Below are 21,626 nucleotides of genomic sequence, written 5' to 3' on the forward strand. Positions count from 1 at the left end.
AAGCGAGGCTGCCATATCGCGCCATCGGCCCCTCTGGCCAACACCAGTAGGCAAGTAGGGTAAAGTGTCTTGCCCAAGGACACAATGACCAGGACAGAGAGCCCAGGGATCGAACCGGCGACCTTCCGGTTACAGATGCGATTCCCAACCCCCTGAGCCACGGTCACGTCAAAACCTTGTTTGTAACTAAAAATGATATTGCTAAATATTAGGCAGATAATAAATTAAGCTTCATATCTTTATACCCAAATTTGAGCCAACACACTGGATTTCTGTGAGAAATCAGTAATTAATCAACCAGAGCATTCAACCACTGAAACTAATTGTTCTGTTGAGAAAGGCAAGTAAACAACTGTAACAATAACTGGCTTCTTAATGAAAAAAAAAAATCATGTGCTTCGCAATTCTTGTCTGCTTTTTTGCAAAACAAAATTTAAAAGTTCATGGATTTCAACAATAATGATATTGCAGCATTAAAAACTATAATTCCGGTTAACAAGCTTGGGCATGCTAGTGGATTAACCATAACAGAAACATAAAAAATTACTCTGGTAATTGCTAATTTAGGACAGCTTTAAACCTGTATTGGGTGGTGGTCTAATAAACTCAGGTCTTTTAGAGCAAAGATGCCAGGTATTTGTGTGTTTTATCTCCTCTAATTCCAAAGCTAAAAAGTGATAACAAAAAAAGGGATCCTGCTTGACACTCAATTAATTGAACAAATCAAGCGATTGTGAAGAACAAATTCAGGACCTTGGACAGCAACCATCCCCTAGTTTGCAGTATTACTTCTTTTACTGCCCACTACAAAAAATCCACTAATGCTGTTTTGGCAACTTTTCAGCAACATACAAAAAGAAAACAACTCAACTGGACTTGCATTTAATGATGCGGTTTTACCGTTTGCTCAAGAAAGGAAAAACCACAAAGACAGGAATCTAAAAAAGCTAAGCAAATGAACGCATTAAAGTTTATTCAGGGCACAGTGAGCTCTCTCTATTCTTTTAAACACTGGCTCAGTGTCTTTTCTAAAACAGTTAAGTTTGAGCGTTTGTTACTTTAACTGTCATGATTGTTTAATCTAAATAGAAAGAATGAGCCCACGCTGTGACACACACACACACACACACACACACACACACACACACACACACACACACACACACACACACACACACACACACACACACACACACACACACACACATAGTGTCTCTCATCACTCTCTCTTCTTCCAAGTTTCCTTGCATACTTTACCTCCCTCCTTACTGTCTGGTAACCTTAGCAACTGGCAGAGAGGTGGGCTGCCAATAGGAGTGCAAAGAAAGCTAAGCGATGCAAACACTTGGGAAACACTTGGGGGGTGGGGGGGGTGGGGGGGGGGGGGGGGTAAATAAACAGTCAACATGAAACATGAAACTATAAAAGACATCATGCAGGAGTATCAGAGTAAGGTTTGAGAAAGACCGTAGGTCAATAGTCAAGTGTGCAAGGGTCACACAACATCTTATACCTGTTGACATTTAACACAGACTGCACCGAACTCCTGCTGATTGGTCCAATAGGTTCTCATCCAAATGCATCAAATGCTGCCATTTTGTCAGAAACGATTAAGAAAACACAGCCTTGTTTGAAAGGCAAGTTTATTTATATAGCACAATTCAACAACAAGGTGATTCAAAGAGCTTTACAGAGACATTAAAAAACAAAAACAAATAAAAAGGATATATGGAGCATAAAAGCTGAATGCACCTTCTCCGTGTCTGGTTCTGACTCTGGGAACTGATAAAAAAAGGGATCCAGATGACCTGAGGGCTCTGGATAAGCTACAGAGGCCAAAGAAGAAGGCAGGAGGTTCATGTCCTGTTGAGGATCTTTAATATTTTTTTGTTTGTTTTCTTGTCTTTTTTAATTAGTTTTACTTTCCAATGGTAATTTCACCTCATTTGTAATTAATATGTGACGTGTTTACTTTAATCCAGGCTATATTTAAATAAAAAGTGTGCTTAAGCTATTGAACATTTCCTTGAAGTGCTTGTGTATCTCTAATCAAGTTATGCAAATTTTCCAGTGCAGGTACACTTTCACTCAGCTCTTGGCCCAAATGAAACAATATTCCACTGTTTCTTTTTATTCAGGACCCCAGTAAAACATTTATTTTATTCTGTAAATGATGAATGACTTGAAGAAATAGCCTGACTGAAAGCATTGTTAGTCTGGCCAAAGAGTGACAGACATCACAGACACTGGCAAAAAGCCTTTGTAAAACTGTTGAAGCCTTCTCTCTCACTCACACTCTCTCTCTCTCACACACACACACACACACACACACGATTTATAATTTGGTTCCGCCAGTAACGCAATTTTACAAGTACGGGATTCCTTGTAAATTTGACTTTTAAATCCTGTTTGTTATATTAATACACATTTTGGTCCAAACTTATTTAACATTGGATTTTCAATTCAATTTCCAAAATTACAATGTTTCCATTTAAGACAAAAACTGACAAAATCCTGGCAGAAAGAAGCTCTAAATATTTAACACCGTACCCGGTAGCTTTTTCAAAGACATTGGGGAGGACAGCGTTCTATAAACTGAAGCAATAATTATTTTTGCTCTTATTAAGCTATAATACCGACGTGGCTCTGTTTGCCAGGAGTCCAAGTTAAACATTTCTCCACCATGCAGTCTTTCCTCTTCTGTACTCACTTCACATGGGTCCTAAGAAGATACAGACAACAAATGAACAGGCAAAACGTTTCCAGTGTTTTCTCTCATTGGTTTTCTTGTTCTCAGCTTGAATGCACTTTGTATCCATAACAAGTATATCATTTAGAATTAAACTTTTATAGTTTTTGGGACACCACATCATGAAAATTTCATGGCAGTGCTTTCATGCACAATGAAGCAAATGCAAAGTGATTTCTATCTGCTCTTGGTGTTGTTTGTGGACGGGAGGTTCCAACAATAGCACCATATTCCAAGTTCAGTCAGATTCTTTCTGACATTTCTAACCACTATTTTGAAGGTAGAAGCATGCAAAAACTAGAAAAATGAGAAGTAGTAAGTAACATAAATGATTTAATGGCTTCCACATTGCAGGGATCCACTTTTAAGTAATAATTGCAGGGCAAAGAATATGACATCCACCAGCTGGGGCCCTTTTTTGTGTCGTCTGTGTGCATGTTCTTCCTGTGCCTGCTACAGTCCAAAATACGGGCTTATTAGGTTAACCAGTGACTCTAAATTGGCTGTAGGTGTGAATGTGATGATGAATGGTTGTCGGTTTATGTTAGGCCTGCAATAGACTGCCGACCTGTACAGAGTGCACCCTGTTTCTTTCCCTGTGAGAGCTTGGACAAGCTGAGCTGGAAGGAAATGGATGGATGGAGAATAGGACATTTCAAGAACCATTGGTATTTTTCACAGTGCAAGTCGAAGACATTTATTTGAAAAATGATTACCCTAAGTCTACAACTCATGGTAAGATTAGAACTTTTTAAGCTATCAGAAGTGCGAGGCATAAAAACCAGGGAATTGTGCGTGTTTGAGGAGGAAGGGGCATAATTTCTTTGATAATATTTCATAAACAAAGAAAAAACCAAAATATATGCAATCCTGATTTTTGTCATCCCTCCAAACTAAAAGTCTGCTAGCTAATTGCATCCCTCACATCTTAATCTCCATCAGTTCCATATTTAACTGCAGAAATCTTTTTCTGGGCATAACTTTTGCGCACTTGGTTGAGTTTCTTTTCTTTTGTGATCATCATCTATGTCTGTCGGTGCCTTTGCATATGTTTGATTCAGATTGTGAGTCTTCTGTGTGTGCGTGCGTGTGTGTGTCTATCCCCCTTTATGTGTGTGAGTTCAGTAAAAGAAGGTTGCCGCTGATATTGGTAACGTGGCACTTTGCCAATCTCATTAGCTTAGCATGCAGTGGGCAGCCTGCCCGGATAGACACTGTGTGTGTGTGTATGTGTGTGTACGCGTGTGCACTTGCGTGTTTGTGTGTGTCTGTGTCTGGAAGCATCGGGGCCAGTAAATGCCACCACTCTGGCTGATGGTTCAAATAATGGTATTAGAGAAAGAGAGAAAGTGAGAGCAAGAAAACAGTGTGTAAGACAGCGCATATGCATGTGTGTGTGAGAGAGAGAGATATAGTGGATAAAAAACGTATAGACACTTTGTTGACAGAAGCATAAAGAAAGAAGGTTTTTTTCTTAAAGGGGCAACATCTGAGCAATATGTATGCAGGGATTAATTTCCTCTTTGACCCTCAGTGAGAGTGTGCGCTTTTTTCTGAGCACTGATGTGCAATACAAAAAGCTTATAGGTAATTACCATATTGTAAAGCTTGTAGTTGATGTGACTGATAAACCAAAGTGCCTGACATTACAACCCCTGTGTGTACCTGAGGATCCATGTGTTTGTGGATGGTATGGCATCTATAAAGTCGAGAAAAAGAGAGAGGAAGAGGATAAAAAGTGAGTGTGTGATTTTTGGTTTGACATTAGCTGTTTATATGACTCAGAGAAGGATGGATGAATGTGTGTGTGTGTGTACGTCATACAAGCCGGGCTGAAGCATTAAAAACACTGCTTGTGACTGTACTGGATGGCTAATGGTCTATGGGTCAAACAGGCTTTTTTGACACTTGCTGTATTCTGTTTTTTATGTCTCTGTTGGCTTGACTATAAAAGCTTGGACAGAAAACTGCTATTTGAACCATTTTTAGTCATCTTGAGAAGTGGAGGGTTGGATAATTTTCAGAGTCACTACAGTTGATGTTCACAAAGCCAGGGGCATTTTAATTAACCTAAAAATGGCAGAGAATGGGAGATGTGACATCAAAAGAGAGTAAAGGTTAGGAAATCTGCCTGCTGATGTGCACATGGAATATTTCAATGAACAGGCCCAGGATTTCTGGCTTTCATGAAAAGTTAACTCCTCCCTCTGTTTTATTCATCTCTTCATTCTTTCATCTCTCCATTCAAGAGTTTAACATTGCAGTCTCTACACGCATCCATCATTCTACCCTTCATTTTATTTAATAATTGATCCATCCATTCATGCATCCAGGAGACAGATGCTGAACACTTTCTATGCTCGCTTCGAGGCTGCAGCTAAGGTCTCCAACAATGCTAGTGTTAGCGGCGCTAACGGCTGCAGACAGGAAGATACTGCCAGCACCGGAAACGTGCTCGTCATCTCCGAGCATGAAGTAAGGAGAGCCTTCAAGAGAGTGAACACCAGGAAAGCAGCAGGACCAGACGGCATCCCAGGTCGTATCCTAAGAGACTGCGCATACCAGCTAGCTCCTGTGTTCACTGAGATATTCAACATCTCTTTATCTCAGTCGGTGATCACCACATGCTTCAAAGAGTCCATCATTGTTCCTGTCCCGAAGAAACCCCACCCTGCTTCTCTCAATGACTATCGCCCTGTAGCCCTCACCTCAGTAGCGATGAAGTGCTTTGAACGCCTGGTCAGAGACTTCATCATTTCTTCACTACCAGACACACTGGACGCACTACAGTTCGCTTACCGTCCAAATCGTTCCACAGACGATGCCATCTCTCATCTCCTCCACACATCACTCACTCACTTGGACACTAGAAGGGGGAATTATGTTAAAATGCTCTTCATAGACTACAGCTCTGCATTTAACACCATAATTCCCTCCACACTCACCACCAAGCTGGAGCATCTGGGACTCAGCTCATCTATGTGTCAGTGGATCTCCAACTTCCTAACTGGCAGACCACAGGCAGTAAGGATGGGCGGACATGTCTCAGCCTCCACCACTCTCAGCACTGGAGCCCCCCAGGGGTGTGTTCTGAGCCCCCTGCTGTACTCTTTGTACACATATGACTGTGTGGCCACTACCAGCTCCACCACCATCATCAAGTTTGCTGACTACACCGTCGTGGTGGGCCTGATCTCTGATAACAACGAGACGGCCTACCTGAAGGAGATTAGGAATCTGGAGAACTGGTGCCAGAGGAACAACCTCCTTCTAAACGTCAGTAAGACAAAGGAGCTGATAGTGGACTTCAGCACTAAGCAGGAGAGGAACTACCAGACCCCTGTCATCAACGAGTGCCCAGTGGAGAGAGTGGACAGCTTCAAATACCTCGGAGTTCACATCACGCAGGACCTGTCATGGTCCTGTCACATCAACACCGTGGTGAAAAAGACCCGACAGCGTCTCTACCACCTCAGACGCTTGAGAGACTTCCAACTGCCCTCCAAGGTGCTCAGGAACTTTTACTCGTGCACCATAGAGAGCATCCTGGCGGGAAACATCTTAACCTGGTTCGGGAACAGCACCATGCAGGACAGACGAGCTCTACAGAGGGTTGTGTGGTCAGCTGAGCGCACCATCCGCTCCGAGCTCCCTGACCTGCACTCAATCTACAGCAGGCGGTGCCGGACCAAGGCCAGGAAGATCGTGAAGGACCTCAGCCATCCCAACAACAGACTGTTCTCTCTGTTGAGGTCAGGAAAGCGATTCCGCTCCCTGAAGACCAACACAGAGAGACTGAGGAGGAGCTTCTTCCCGCAGGCGATACGGTCTCTCAATCACACCACCACACAGTACTGACCCACACATATGGTTCTTACACACACACTGGACTTTCTGGACTTTGGTTTTGCACAACACTGGTCACTATATTCTTCATTTCCGGTTAATACTTGTACAGCTGCTGTTATTGTGTATATATTTATTTATATTTAGATTTCTTCATACATTCTTATATAGTTCTATATTGTGTATTGTGTATTTTGTTGTACAGTTATTTTATTTTCAACTTTAATTTATATATTTATCTTTATCTTATTCTTCCCAGTTAAATTTACCCTTCATTCTAATTTGTGTTGTACAGTTATTTCATTTTTAACCTTAATTTATATTTTATTCCTTCCTAGTTAAATTTACCCTTTTTAATTTTTCATATTTATTTCCTATCTTATTCATAGCCTTTTCCTTTTTTGTTCTCTTTAGGTCACGAGCAGTTGTCCAAGCATTTCACTACATATCGTACTGTGTATGACTGTGTACGTGACAAATAAATTTGAATTTGAATTTCATTCAAATCATTTGAAACCAAGGAGGACTTGGACAGAGGCCGAGCAAAGTGCAATGAAGGTAATGGCATGTGGGAGGGGATGATGGGATAATTGATTGTTTCGTTAACCAATTAATGTAATTAACTTCATTAAGTCACAAACTACACCTGTGTGGAAAACACCTGCCTGGAGTACATCCAGCATCCTGCCCCAGACACACTGCCTGTACAGGAAAAGCTGCTGAAACAGCATTTTAAATATAATATCTTAGTGGAGTAAAATTCAGTACTTAGGTAATTATATTAGTCAATCATAACAGGTAACAGGATACCAGGTGGATGGAAACTGTCTGAATGCATACAACCCAGTCATTTCAAAATTGTTTGCTATGGGAAAGACAACATTAGGAAATTAGAATTAGGAAACAAAATAGGATTAATATTATAAAAAATAATATTAAAAACACACACACACATCCACAAATGAGCAGCTGTTGACTGGTTGTAATTTTCAGTTGTTCATTTAATGCCTAAATGCCCCTCTGAAGCCACTACAGTCGAAGCAATTAAATGCAGCATTTACACAAAGTAAAACTCCCCATTAAAAGGAATCCTAATGAAATTCTTTCAAATAGCGCTCGTGCTAGAATATCTGTTACTAAGGCCTTCACTTAGAGACATGTTTATAAAACAGCTAAACACTTTTTTTTAAATCAATTCCAATATTAATTATATAATTCCATAATAACAAATTCCTGCATCACAGTGAAACTAATACTAATGAATTACACCACACTGGTTTTTGCACCTCCTGACACTAAACATGCTGAACAAAACATTTTTAAGAGAATAAAGTTAATGAAGACAACTGTTTTGAAATAAGCTCTTAGGCCACCATAAATATGGTAACACTTTGGTGCCTGCTTAACAATGTACACAAGGAGGGTTGGTTATAAAGGATGAGTGCATGCATATTACATCAACTGCACAGGTACAACATTAAACAGAACAACAAAAAAAGGTAAGATAAGCTAATTTTGTAGAAAATGTTTGTTTAACTAGGTTACAGAAATAATTAGATTAGTATAAATATTCAGTCAGTCCTGTGTTATTGGTGACAGAACCACTACCTAGCAGAGGTCACACTGGCCTGTGTAAAATTTCTATTCCAATTAATTCTGTTAGTTTGTGGTTCTCTTCCACAGCATGCCTTTAACCTGTCTTCCTTCTCTCACCCCAACCGGTCGCAGCAGATGGCCCCGCCCCTCCCTGAGCCTGGCTCTGCTGGAGGTTTCTTCCTGTTAAAAGGGAGTTTTTCCTTCCCACTGTCGCCAAAGTGCTTGTTCATAGGGGGTCATATGATTGTTGGGTTTTTCTCTACATGTGTTATTGTAGGGTGTCCCTTACAATATAAAGCGCCTTGAGGAGACTGTTGTTGTGATTTGGCGCTGGATAAATAAAATTGAATTGAGTTGAATTAAGAGTAACACTTTGGTCCAAAAGTCTTTGGATGATGACACAAATTTTATACTTTAGCCTACACCACCAAAATCATACAATTTGGCTGGTGCCCAGGGGGCACTCTGCAATTTCCTTGTTAGCAGCACATGTTTTTGGAATGCAACAAACATCTGAGCAGATCCGGTTTTAAACAATCAGTTGTAACAGGCTCATATTGCCCTTTATTCTATCATTGCAGCATTTTTTATATTGCACACGTTACATCATAACCAGTTTTTGAGTTCACATCTTGACCTTTTGGTTGGTAGATGACCGATTCTATTTCCTGAGCCACAGACACCCTAAATTATGCTTATTTAAATACACAGTAATACACTATAATTATTTTCTGTAGCTAAGGATTCACATGACCAGCTTAAGAAGCCAAACATACTGCACTGGATAATTTAACTGTTGCTGGCACATATACACACCAATTGTGCTGGTGTTGATTTATAAAAATTAAAAAGTCTTTCCCTCCTATTCTGTGTAGACATCATGTTGTCAAAGAAGCTGCAGCCTATGCCCACAAATGCATGAACTTGCACACAGAAATGCACTCTTCCTTAGCCCCAAATACAGACACACATGAACATCGCCTGCAGCAGCGCAGGGTGCCAGACATGAAAACAGCTTCAATTGACTGGAAGGAAGCTTTGACTCTGGAGGGCTGAGAGAGAAGACGAAAGAGAAGGCAAGAGAGAGAGGCCACGAAAAAGACATTTTACATGGGCACACATGCGCACACAGCCAGGCATGCCGAAACACTTAACACCCAGACACAAACACCAATGCTGCACTTTGAATCTTGTGCCCATTACAGATAGCTGCTGAGATAGCAAAGGGGGAGTCTGCTATGATGAGACTACCAAAGAGACAGCAAGAGACAGACTAAAAGCAGTGACAGTAAGAGATAAAGACTCTACTTCTACCTCTATCTTAAAAGTCAATATGTATTCTATGGGCAAAATCAAAATCGCAGCTGTTAACTTTTCCTTGGACCCAGGTATCACTTTATTCTCTGACCTCAATTTCACAGTTTCTTTTAAAGTGAAACTTATAAGGCTCAACACGCGTGCCCTTACACAGCAAATCCCTGCTTCGTTTTAATATGGCTAAACATATTCAGACCTGGGGGTTGCCCAGTAGAACCACCAGTTTTCCACACTTGTAATTGGTGTGCATTGCAATCTTTCACTGAAGCGTTTGGTGGTAAAGTGTTTTGCTTACGGGCAAATTGAAGGTAGTTGTTTGGTGGGGCTGGGAGGGGGAAGTGTCTTACCGGCACTTTTCACATACCAATTTTACCACCTTCCTTGAGATTTGACACATATTTCCTCACTGTCTGTTGAACCCACTCACCACTCCCACACACATACACACCCTGTGATATCGGACCATGGTTTACATGTATTGTATCATTCGAATGCTTAGGATTATACACTGCAGCCCTTAGACCGATTATATTACATTTTTCGTTATTCTCAAATTTAATTTGCTTGATTATTGTTACAAATATGAAGTGTTGTTAATAATTAAACTGAAAGTAGTCTTAAATGGCCCTTAATGACCATTTCACTGCAAGATTATAACATTAACGTGTAAAAACATCTATAAGATACATACATCCAACTTAAGGTTTCTCCATCTACACATTAATTTATCAGAATACACAATTAACACAATGCTGATAGGAGGTGATTACATGCTCGTGTACTATGCAATATGTAAAAGATGTGATACTCGAAAAAAGGGAGAGAGAGAGTGCGTGCCTTTTCTTCTGCAGATTGCGTGCAATGACTGACTTATGTTCTTGCTGAAACAATCATCAACAATCTCATATGATCTGCCCTAAAGGCATGCACGAGTATGTTTGTGTGGGGGTGTATGCACTGTATAAATCCCACTATTGTGGTTGTATGTGGGGGCATGTCAAATATGTTTTAAAAAATGGGATTAAAATGGTAAGATAATCTTTATTTGATGCTGGACACACACACATATACACACACACACACACACACACACACACACACACCCACCCACACACACACACCCACACACACACACACACACACAAACAGTTGGTCTGTATCCTTAAAGCTCAGGTCCAAACTCAGCCTGGGACCTTGAGGGTCCTGCACAGTATCTTTCCTAGTACTGCTCCTCCTCCAGGATGTCATTCTTGGGATCTACTGGAGCCACTTGCCTGGTTTGGGGGTTACTCCCCGAGTACTCTGAGATAGATGTTTTTTGTCATATATCACTTCCTGGGATTTCACAGAAAAAAATGGCGATATGCCAGGAAAAAAAATATGTACACATGCAAATATTTACACATAAGAGAAAACACACATAATGTCCTATACCCTGCAGGACCATCCCCAACAAGTCAAAACAATGTGCCAGAGCTGACAGCTCATATTAGACCACAAGGCCTTAAAAAGACCAAGTGTGTGTGCATGTATGTGTGTTTGTGTGTGTGTGTGAGTGTGTTTACTGTGACTCACTCTTACAGATAAATGTCAAGGGTTAGTATAAAGTCAATGTCTTAAGAGTTGCCCAAAGCTTGCAGCTCTATTCAGCAATGATTTTAGATCCTAAGTCACAAAAAAAAGAAAGTAGATAAGTGAACAGTACAATACTGTTAGATTATTCTTATTAGTGGTTTATTAGTGATTTAGATTCCATTATTGATTCTCTTATCGATTTGGGTTCACATTTGCTCTGTTTTGAGACTAACCTCCGTTGCTAAGCAGCAATAAAGAAATTCCCTTCATGCAAATTAGTTGCATGCTGTGGGTCAAATGTTTGTGGATGTTTATTTAAGTATTTCCCTTCGTATTTTGTGATCAGTGTTTACCCAAAAAAGTCATTATTACATGTATTACACAGAACACTTTTCTTAAACATAATGCAGTATGTTACTTTATTCCTCCAAAGATAAAGTAACTCCTTATTAGAGCTGGGTGATAGAACGATAACGATATGTATTGCGAAATAACTTTTTCTCGATAGAAAAACTAAACTATTGCGATAGGCCTCACCGCTCTTGTCCTCTTAAAAAAAAAAAAGAACAGCCAATCCAAATTAAGTAGCGCAGAGTCGAACCAATCACAGCCGCAGCGTCACGTCACGTGACTTGTTACGTACAGCACAAGTGCCAAGCTGCACATTTGTATTTGTTTGGGAAGCAGCCAGCCACCGTGCCGCTCGGGTAATGGAGGAAATGAGTGTGGTGATGGTTCCAACGCCGGAGAGATTGTTACATAGTGTGAAGGTATTTCGGCTATTTCAAGTCTGACAAAAAACAGAGTAGCGCGCACTGTAAATTGTGCCGAAAGCAAGTCTGGAAATACAATAAACTGGTGCATGCTCAATCTCTGACTGGAAGCGCTAATTCGTCATTCGGCTTTTGTCAGACTAAAGTACCTGTTAAAACTGTTTGAAAAGCTAAGCTGTACAACAAGGAGAGATTGAGAATTTCCTTTTAGTTCTCAGTTTATTTGATATTGACAAAAGTTAGTCAGTTTTGTCAGTTCTTCTGTAAAACAAACTAAGATTTATTTTTAGAATTAATATTTTGTTTCTAAGTGGAATTGACAATTTAGTAGCCTGTTTTGTTTGTTCTATTTTGAAACTTAAACGCTTTAGCGGCTGCCTTTTGTGTAGTTTGCAATATTTGCCTTTATTTATCTGAAAAAGTCTTGGCTAGCTTAGCATGAGCATACTGTCTGTGCAGATGCTTGCAAAGAACCAAAGTTGTGTTAGCAGAATAATGCAGTTGTTTCTTTCCTGGATGCAGTTTTCCACTTTACCATTAATCCCACTCTTTTGTGCAATAAAAATAAATATCCATATCCAAGCTTTAGACTGCTGATTGTAGTGCGAGTACAAGAACCGATAAGTGGGCTCAACAGGCAGGCAGACTTACAATTCCAAGGAAATGAACAACCAGTTCACAGTTTTCTACAAGAACCAGTTATCGATTCCCATCCCTAGCCTAGCAGCAGTAGTAATAATATTTGACTGTTTTAAAAAAGTTTGAATTTGCATTACTTATTCAGTAAAAGGACTAGATGTTATAGTCCATGATACTGCATTGCTTTAAATGGAGAGAATCTTGAAGGATGGCTGTTATGAGGAAAGGCAGCCCAGAAACTTTACCAGCAGCACACATCGTTGTGTGCCTCAGCTTTCGTTCTTTTACCCAAGATAATCTACCATTTTTTTGGGGATTAGACATCTGATCTGGATTATCATATTAAGATTTGGGACACATCGGCACTAGTGGATCTTGGATTCATCGGGTGTTTCGGCCATTATCACTAGACACCCTCATCCTAGGAGGCCCTGCCAGGGTTGATCAGGCCCCGGAGTGTGTCACTGGTTTATGTTAATTTTTTATTTCTCTTCTTCTTCTTCTTCTTCTTCTTCTTCTTCTTCTTCTTCTTCTTCTTCTTCTTCTTTTATTTCTCTTCTTCCATTCTGGTGGATGATTGTGTATAGTGTAAAGCGCTTTGGGGTCCTTAGGACCAAGTAAAGTGCTATACAAATAGAATAGAATAGAATAGAATAGAATTCAACTTTATTGTCATTGCACATGCACAGGTACAGGGCAGACCATTTACCATTTTTACCATTCAAAGTCATAATTGAGAAAAATTGCATGGTTTTGCAAATATCCAGGCACTTTTTTCTTAATGGGAACGAAATTCATCAGCTACATCATTGTGATACAAAGCCCTGCCATTTGCACTCTTCCTAGAAAATGTTTTCATTGGAACTTCTGTACAAAGTCTGTCTAATTATGTTCAATTCATATACACTCAAAAAACAGATTCAGGTCCTCCTTTCAAAGAACACATACAAATTTTGTTAGTTGTTCATAAATGCAATTAAAAAATACCAAATTAATTTGATTTTCTTTGTGTAAACCTAAAATTATTCTAAACCAGCAGAGGCTGATTCTGAACACAAAATGAATGAGTTTGTTGGGGCACTGGGGGTAGGAGGAGTACATTTTTGCAATTAAGTATTTGTAAACTCAAAGAAATAAATTCAAGCCCCTCTTTAAGCTTAAACATTATTTTTAATCTCATTCAACGCAAATGTAGCACTCCAGCATTACTGCAATTATTATTCGTGTGGTGAACCTAAATTATTTTCTCTCAAAGCAGTCTTTGTCACAAGAACACAAAGTTATTGAGTTACACAACGGTCCGCCTTCTTTGAAAATTTTGCGCTCTTTCAGGATCACCTAAATGAATGCAGCTGCTCTTGGCCTTTCTGTACTTTTTGGATAAAACTGCACCTTCAGGTAAGGTAACATATTATTTTTTCATATATCCAATTGTGTATTTCTTTATCAGCTAAATCTATGGCAATGCTATTTATCATAGAAGCTTGTAACAGTTGTTTTTTGAACTTTTGGTGGTGCTACCATTCTCTTCTCTGCTTGAATACTATTTTTTTTGACAATATAGCCAGGTCTTTTCAAAAGTGCCTTGTTTTAGAGGAGAAATTGTGTAGCTGCCAACTTTTAAGTCGGAGCGTGTGCTAGCTTATTAGCAGCTAGCCATTGTGCTCAATGAAAGATGATGTCCTATAGCTAACTTCTTTCTTACTGTTTTCTTTTTATAATCTAAAAATATGGTATTCTGTGTTTATTATTATATAATGCCATTTTCTAGTAGAAAGTATCATTTTGAGGTGTCTTTAAAAGCACTACATAGTTTACTGAGGGTGCTACCAAAAGCGAACCATGTGGCCGGAAGAGTAACTGCAGGCAGCACAATGCGCACTCCCGTGATGTTCAAACCTATTTATTATTATAAAAGATTTCGGCTACGTCCACACTTACACAGGTATTTTTGAAAACGGAGATTTTCCGTTTTCGTTTTAAAAAATAATCCCGTCCACAGGTAAACGCAAAAATGAAGGAAAATGCTGCTAGGAACATGCCAAAGCAACAGGTGGCGATATATTCCTAAACTCAGCTAAAAACAGTTTAGGTCTTGACAAACTTCACTGATGGTTCAAATGTTTAGCAACTTTCAGTGTGTTGATTCAGCAGTCTGTATTTAAACTTCTAGTTTACTATATTTATGTATGTTTTATTTCCAGGTGAATGCAGACTTCCTGCAGATCACTACAAAACCCCTGCAGGCGAAGTTCTTGGCTCAGCTGGACAACTTAACAGACAAGCTGATGCAAATTTTTGAGGGGAGCAAAGGAGCAAAGGGCCAAAAGATCAAGGATATCATGGCGATCAGTAGTTTGGTCAGTACTAATGATAAACCCATCAATTAAATGCAATCAATCAATTCCATTTTTTTCACCCTTTTTTTCCCACCCTTGCATTAGTGTGATGACATCGACATAAAGAGGGAGCATACTCTTAAAAGCCTGGTGATCTACTTTAATGAAGATCCAGACCTACTGTTCAAGGAGTATCTGGTACGCTTATCACACTTTCTTTTCTAGATTCAATTTGAGTTAGGTTCATCGCACGCAAAATGCTCATATATTCAAATAAGACAATATAATTGTGAAATATGTATTACTCTTAATAGTCATTGTTGAAACTTGTACTGGAGAGCACCTTTTAAGGGGACAGATTCAGTAAAAATTCAATTGTTCATTTTTTTGGGGCTGCCATGTAGGTATCTACTGCCTCTATAAACACGGTAAATGTGAAGAAAACATTCATCCACTTTCTGTCAGTGTTTAAATTCAGTTTATTTATATAGCGGTATATCACAACAACAGTCATCTCAAGGCACTTCATAAAGTAAACACTCCAATGAAATTCAGTTAATTATGCCAATTAGTAAAAAGTCTTCTATATAAGGAACCCAGCAGATTGCATCGAGACACTGACTAGTGTCACTGGCGTTACAGCGATCCTCTGGTTTCCGGAATAATGTGCCTAAAACAAGCTGTTTCAAAAGGTCCCCAATTGTCATGAAATAAGGGAAATTGACCCAGCCACCCCCCCCCCCCCCCACACACACACACACACACACCTACACCTATAGACACTTGAGGAGCTGCTCCTCTATTTCAAGCCCCTCCCAAAGGGAGGTACATAATACCTTAGCCCAAACTATTGATAGAGAACAGATTGATGGGTTTTATTCATGTTTGGAGTGTTTATAGAGGCAGTAGAGACCCATGTTTCAGCACAAAAGGATACAAAGCTGAGTTTTGCATAATATTTCCCCTTCCAAGTGACAGAGCCCTTAAACCTGAAACATCCTGTTTTTCAGACCTCCTCCACTGAGGATGAACAGTTGAGATCCACTGCAGCAACTGTCATGGGTATTTACACCATCAGAAGAGAAGGCATTCAGGAGCCAGAGGATGTTGCAGTTGTCACTGAAGGTACTACAGTTATGAACAACCTCGGTAGTGTCATCATGTCATTCATCGTTCTCTTTGGACTGATTTATGCACTTGATCTGAGCTATCCAAATGACCTCAAGTACACTTTCGAGTTATGTCAGAAGAATTTAATGAATCTGGATGGACAAAGGCTCAGTACAAATGCAACAAATGAAATTGAAGATGTTTGCTTAGGCAAACAAGACCCCAGCACAAAATTTGATTTTGGCCTTTTTATCTCTTTTGTTCAAACTGTGACCTTTTTTTTCCCCTTTTTTTGAAAAATAGAAGTTGTCTATTTTTGTCTGCTGTTCTGTTGTGAGTGATGTAACCTTTAATCTATACTACTATAGATGGATAAAAGGACTGTGAGAATTTAGCTCAAAAAAAATTCAATGGTTGTAACCAGCATCTTCCTTTTAATTGCGTTTGGGATTTTCGAAGAGACAAAACAAATGTTGACAAGTTTGGTGTCTTCCAGTGTTTTAAAGTTGGTGTTCCCGTTCTTATAAGCTTGTAAAAGTTTGAATTAGAGAAATAAAGGGTTTTTTTATTAAAATACCTCCCCTTTGGTAACACAAAATGTTCTTAATGAAAATCTTTTATATATATATATATATATATATATATATATATATATATATATATATATATATATATATATATATATATTTGTATTTAAGTATTTTTGGGTTGTTTAAAATGTTCAGTGACTGGCATAATATGGTGTGAATTGCAATGTTTAGTAGGTTATCATTGTGAATTTGCTGAAAACCTACCTGCAAGTGTCACTATAAATATATATACAATGATTCTTACGTGAAATCGGATTTTACAAATTCCAGTTTGTTTTCAGTCTTGCCTAGTAATACAAAGGTGTGTGCTTTTCAGATTTGATATTCATTTCAAATGTAAGGCACTTTTTTGTGAGCACTTTGATTTTGTTAAGGTTAATTTGACCATGTGAAATGTATGTTTATTCACAAAATATTCTGTTTCTGCTTTTAATTCAAGTGAATAAAACTGAGTTGAAAAAACAAATTTATTTTGTCATTATTTTAATAATTAAATTAGTTTTCTGGTAATTAAAATTATGATTTAGTTGAACTTAAAATAATCATTTCAATTCGAAAGAAAATCTAGCTCAAATGAATGACATTGTATTGAGTTGAACCAACCAAAACCTTTCACATCTTATTAATGTAATTTTTTTCCTTTTAAATTGTGTTCTACTGACTCAATTTAATTAAATTGTCATGATGTATGTAGATTTGGTTGAACCAAAATAAATGTATTACGTGGAAAACCTGCCATCAGTCAAATTGAGTTCATCCAATGACTAATTTTTATGAGTGTATAAGCAACAAAATTACAAGAAAAAAGACTGCAAATGCTCACTGTCAACCTCATTCAATATAAGGTCAGTTCATGAACCACCGCTGGAAACAGGGTGACTTATAATAATTATTGTACTTCCCGCTCTGCTCATCATCCATTATTATTTACTGTATAATCATAATTATCGGTAAAAAAAGAATCAAAGAAAACTGGAGAAACCAGAAATTTACTGTATACCAATAGACACAAATATTATTTGTTTGTTAATCTTGAGTTTTTCTTTCCAAAAATAAATTAAGTGACCAAAGGACATTTGCTTTTTATGTAGTTTTGATTTTTGTGAAAGCAGGAAGGGTCTTTAAAGTTTTAAATAAAGCTCAGCCAGGCAAAGGGATAACAAAGAGCAATTTAGTCTTTCTTTATCTAACCCTAATTCACAGAGTACTTAAAAAATGTCAATTAAAAATAATTGTGAAAGCAATTTCCACCATTTTCTTTAACACATTTATCATAAATATGTTGGAGAATACCTATTTTTTGTTTGTTGAATTGGTAAATATTACAGTGCCATAGGTGGTAGCCTATAAATAAATATGTCTTGGATTTAGCCAACAAGGTTACAAACTAATTTCACGGTTTCATTGTGATTTAGTATTCTTCCTTAGTGACTGAATCTTACACAAGTTCACTCACATCTTTGTTTTCTTCTTTACTTTCATCAGATGTTTTATTTGTTTTCTATAGGGCTTTGATTACCACTGTGTATCAAAGATCCACAAGGACAAAGAAAGAAACACTTACATTCTTTGATGTCACTCAGAGAGAAAAAAAACAAAAAACCTGCTGAATATATTGATCAAACAGCCTCGAGTTGTGATTACAGTTTTTCTCGATTGCTTAAACACTATAACCAGGCCTCTAAACTAAAATTTCAAAACCGTAACGCTATTGTTCAAAAAGCTCACCCATTTCCCTGAACTATAAACACTATTCCCTGCTTTGACACATGACTCAAATTTGGTGAACTGTTACTGCAAAACTCTACACACAAATCCCTACATTTTACAGTGCTTACACCATGTAGTCATTTAGAAAGCACTAGCATGCAATAATGTTAACTTAAGTCAGCATAGCTTGAGCTCAATTAGCACACAATTAACCAGGTGGAAACACTAGGAGTCAAAATTTAGCACACACCAATCAGAACCTGCGATGGATAGATAAAAGGGCCAAAGTCAGCTCATTCAGGTTTGAAACAATGGATCCAAAGAGATGCAAAGGAAGAGGACGTGGTGGAGAAAGAGGACATGGTGAAAGAGGAGGACGTGGTGGAAGAGGAGGAGGAGGTGGTGAAGGAGGAGGACGTGGTGGAGGAAGAGGACATGGTGAAAGAGGAGGACGTGGTGAAAGAGGAGGAGGAGGTGGTCTAGGACAACAGGGAGGAGGGAGAGGTGGAGGAGGACGTGGTGAAGGAGGTGGAGAACGACGGCGACAAGGAAGGGGAAGAGCAAGGGCAACAAGACAGTCAGTCTCGGATGAAATTCGAGCCACTTTAGTTGACCATGTCCTTGTCCATGGGATGACTATGAGGGAGGCTGGGCAACGAGTACAACCAAATTTGAGTCGCTTCACTGTTGCCTCCATCATCAGAACCTTCAGGGAGGAAAACAGGTAGGTGTACTTGCAGTAAGACTGCTTTGTACAGTAACGTTTAAGTTACTGAACTTATGTGTCTTGAGTTTCAGTATGTTTCCATTATTTGCCTGTAAAATGAATGTGTGACAGTTACAGTAATGAGTGCTTCTATTTTTGTAGGACACAGAGACGACCACCTGGTGGAGGCAGGTTAAGGCTTTTGTCGGAGGAGCAAGAGAGGGAACTTGTAAACATGGTAATTGCAAATAATGTAATCCGCCTGCAAGAGATTCAAAGGAGAGTGATTGAGGATGATCATCTTTTTCGAGGCATACATGCCATCAGCCTCTCCACAATTGACCGCATCCTCCGAAAGAATCAATTCCGGATGAAACAGGCATACCGAGTCCCTTTCGAACGAAACTCTGACAGAGTGAAAAACCAACGTGTGGAATATGTTCAGGTATGAGTTTGGATATTGTATAAAGTATTGTGTACCATCACAGCATGGCAGTTTATGCTGCCATTTCAGCACTCTTGAACTGTGGTTCAGGGTACCGATTGACTCTACTGTGTTATGTGTTTTGCAGAGAATCTTTGAGATTGAAGGACGGCCTGTTCCCCATGAAATAATCTTTGTGGATGAGGCAGGTTTTAACCTGACCAAAAGAAGGAAAAGGGGGAGGAACATAATTGGCCATCGGGCTATTGTAAATGTCCCTGATCAGCGTGGGGGGAATGTCACTATGTGCGCAGCCATCAGCCAACGAGGGGTACTCCACCGCCATGCCGTACTAGGACCCTATAACACTATGCTTCTCCTTGCTTTTCTTGATGGTTTAAGACAACATATGTTCCAGCTGGACTACAGGGAACCAGCACAGCCAGAGCAGCCTCACTACGTTGTTGTGTGGGATAACGTCAGCTTCCATCGCGCTGCTCTGGTTCGTGACTGGTTTACCAATAACCCAAGGTTTTCTAATATCTTTCTGCCTGCATACTCTCCCTTTCTAAACTCGATAGAGGAGTTATTTTCGGCATGGCGGTGGAAAGTGACCGAGAACCTTATGTCCATGTTCACCTCCTTCAGGCCATGGAAGAGGCCTGCCTAGACATATCAAGTTTTTCCTTATGCTACCTTAATTCTTGCATGCCAGGGGTGGATCAGGCATGCAAGAGGATTTTACCCCCGCTGCCTGGCTAGGGCCAATATAGCCTGTGATGTGGATGAGATTCTCTGGCCTGACCCAGACCAAAGACAAGATTGCTGAGGTGGGATAATGTTTCTGGTGTGTGTTGTACTGTATAGTACATGAATGACAATGTGCCACTGTACATACATTGGTTGCGTCTTTTGTGTTTATCATGTGACAAGGGTTTTGAAGGGGAGAACCATAAGCAACCTATTTGTTTTGGAACTATTGTTTTGAATTAATTGTACCAGTGTGCAAAACTCTGTTGTAGTGTGTGTGTTTTTGAGGGCTTGTGTTTGATGTCTGTGGGCAAAGTTTGGTTTTTCAGCAGGAGTGAATAGTTTTGGGTGTAGAGCTTCATTTTGACCTGGAAATAGGATGTTTGGGAAATTGAGTGAGATGTTATGGATTTGTGTTTACTGTTGTGAGGATATGAGGCGTAGTTTCAGGAAATGTGTTTTAGCAATCGAGAAAAACTGTAATCTTCAACTTTGTTGATGTAAAAATTAGCTAATAGAAAAATAGTACCCCCTAACTCTTATTCTGTGTTTTAACTTGCATTGTAGGTGAGGTCCTACTGTGGAACACGTTTTTTTTTATCTATGTATGTGATGTTTGATGTTTGTTGTGGTTGTTTTTGGAATTTTCTACTTTGCCCTCAATTTTTAGCAAATCAATTAATTACACTTTTTTATTTATTTATTTTTTTTACAAAACCTAACTTCCCTGCGTTGCACTTAATTACTGAAATGCAGGCAAAACTTTCCCCAAGTTACAAATAGCTGGTAAAAGAAATAAAAGCCATTTTCTTGAAATGGCACATGATGTGGAAAGCTATGTTTTGTAGCAATGGAGCAGTCCATTCGCTTCTGTTTATCAGGTGGTAGCAGGAATAATAAGCATATAACTCAAGAGACTATGAAAAGCCCATCAAGTCAGATCACTGTATGCCATGTTCTCAGAATGCAGTAGATAGTACCTTCCAAAAATGGTCTAAGAAAAAAACCAGTGAACCATCAATAGGGTCACTGGTGCCAGAAGCTCACTGATGCATGTATAATGGACTATGTGGTCCACCTGCACAGAAGAACTACTGTGGCATAAACTGCTCAAAAAATAACACTGGCTATGACAGAAAGATGTCAGAACTCATGTGCATCCCAGCTTGCTGCTTATGGACCAGATAGAGTACATAACCTTTATCCACAACCAATTCACAGCGCAGCGGAAGAAGGTGGTTTGGTGTGACGAATTATGTTTTCTGTAATGCGATGTGGACAACCCGATATGTGTGCCTCATTTAACTGGGGAAGAGATGGCAGCTGGATAGACTGGTCAGCCAGCAGAGGCAATGCTCAGGGGGAATATTCTGCTGGGTAACCTCAGTTCTTGGCACGTGGAGGAGATTTTGATACATAGCTGAATATTGTTGCAGTTTGATGCAATGGTATTTGTTAGGGCTAGTCGGTAAGTTCAGCAGGGTAATGCACACTATTATGCT

At 39.2% G+C, this 21,626-nt stretch overlaps 3 protein-coding genes across 3 annotated transcripts in view; 2 read left to right on the plus strand and 1 right to left on the minus strand.

Annotated features, from left to right (window-relative positions):
* The window catches only part of csmd3b (CUB and Sushi multiple domains 3b), a 416,246-nt gene that overhangs the window by 337,039 nt on the left and 57,581 nt on the right, over positions 1 to 21,626 (minus strand). The window lies entirely within an intron of this gene.
* LOC308385158 (uncharacterized protein) lies at positions 14,310 to 16,320 on the plus strand (the record flags this gene model as incomplete). Its single annotated transcript, XM_080863940.1, has 4 exons — positions 14,310 to 14,855; positions 14,940 to 15,032; positions 15,845 to 15,959; positions 16,313 to 16,320. The coding sequence occupies exons 1-4, from the start codon at positions 14,685 to 14,687 to the stop codon at positions 16,318 to 16,320; spliced, it is 387 nt and encodes a 128-aa protein (XP_080720066.1). The 5' UTR covers positions 14,310 to 14,684.
* Positions 18,822 to 20,044, plus strand: LOC308385159 (uncharacterized protein; the record flags this gene model as incomplete). The annotated part of the gene is made up of 3 exons (XM_080863941.1): positions 18,822 to 18,968; positions 19,113 to 19,395; positions 19,523 to 20,044. The coding sequence occupies exons 1-3, from the start codon at positions 18,877 to 18,879 to the stop codon at positions 20,042 to 20,044; spliced, it is 897 nt and encodes a 298-aa protein (XP_080720067.1). The 5' UTR covers positions 18,822 to 18,876.

This window comes from Rhamphochromis sp. 'chilingali', assembly GCF_963969265.1.
Source record: "Rhamphochromis sp. 'chilingali' genome assembly, chromosome: 17".
In the NCBI taxonomy this organism is placed as follows: domain Eukaryota; kingdom Metazoa; phylum Chordata; class Actinopteri; order Cichliformes; family Cichlidae; genus Rhamphochromis; species Rhamphochromis sp. 'chilingali'.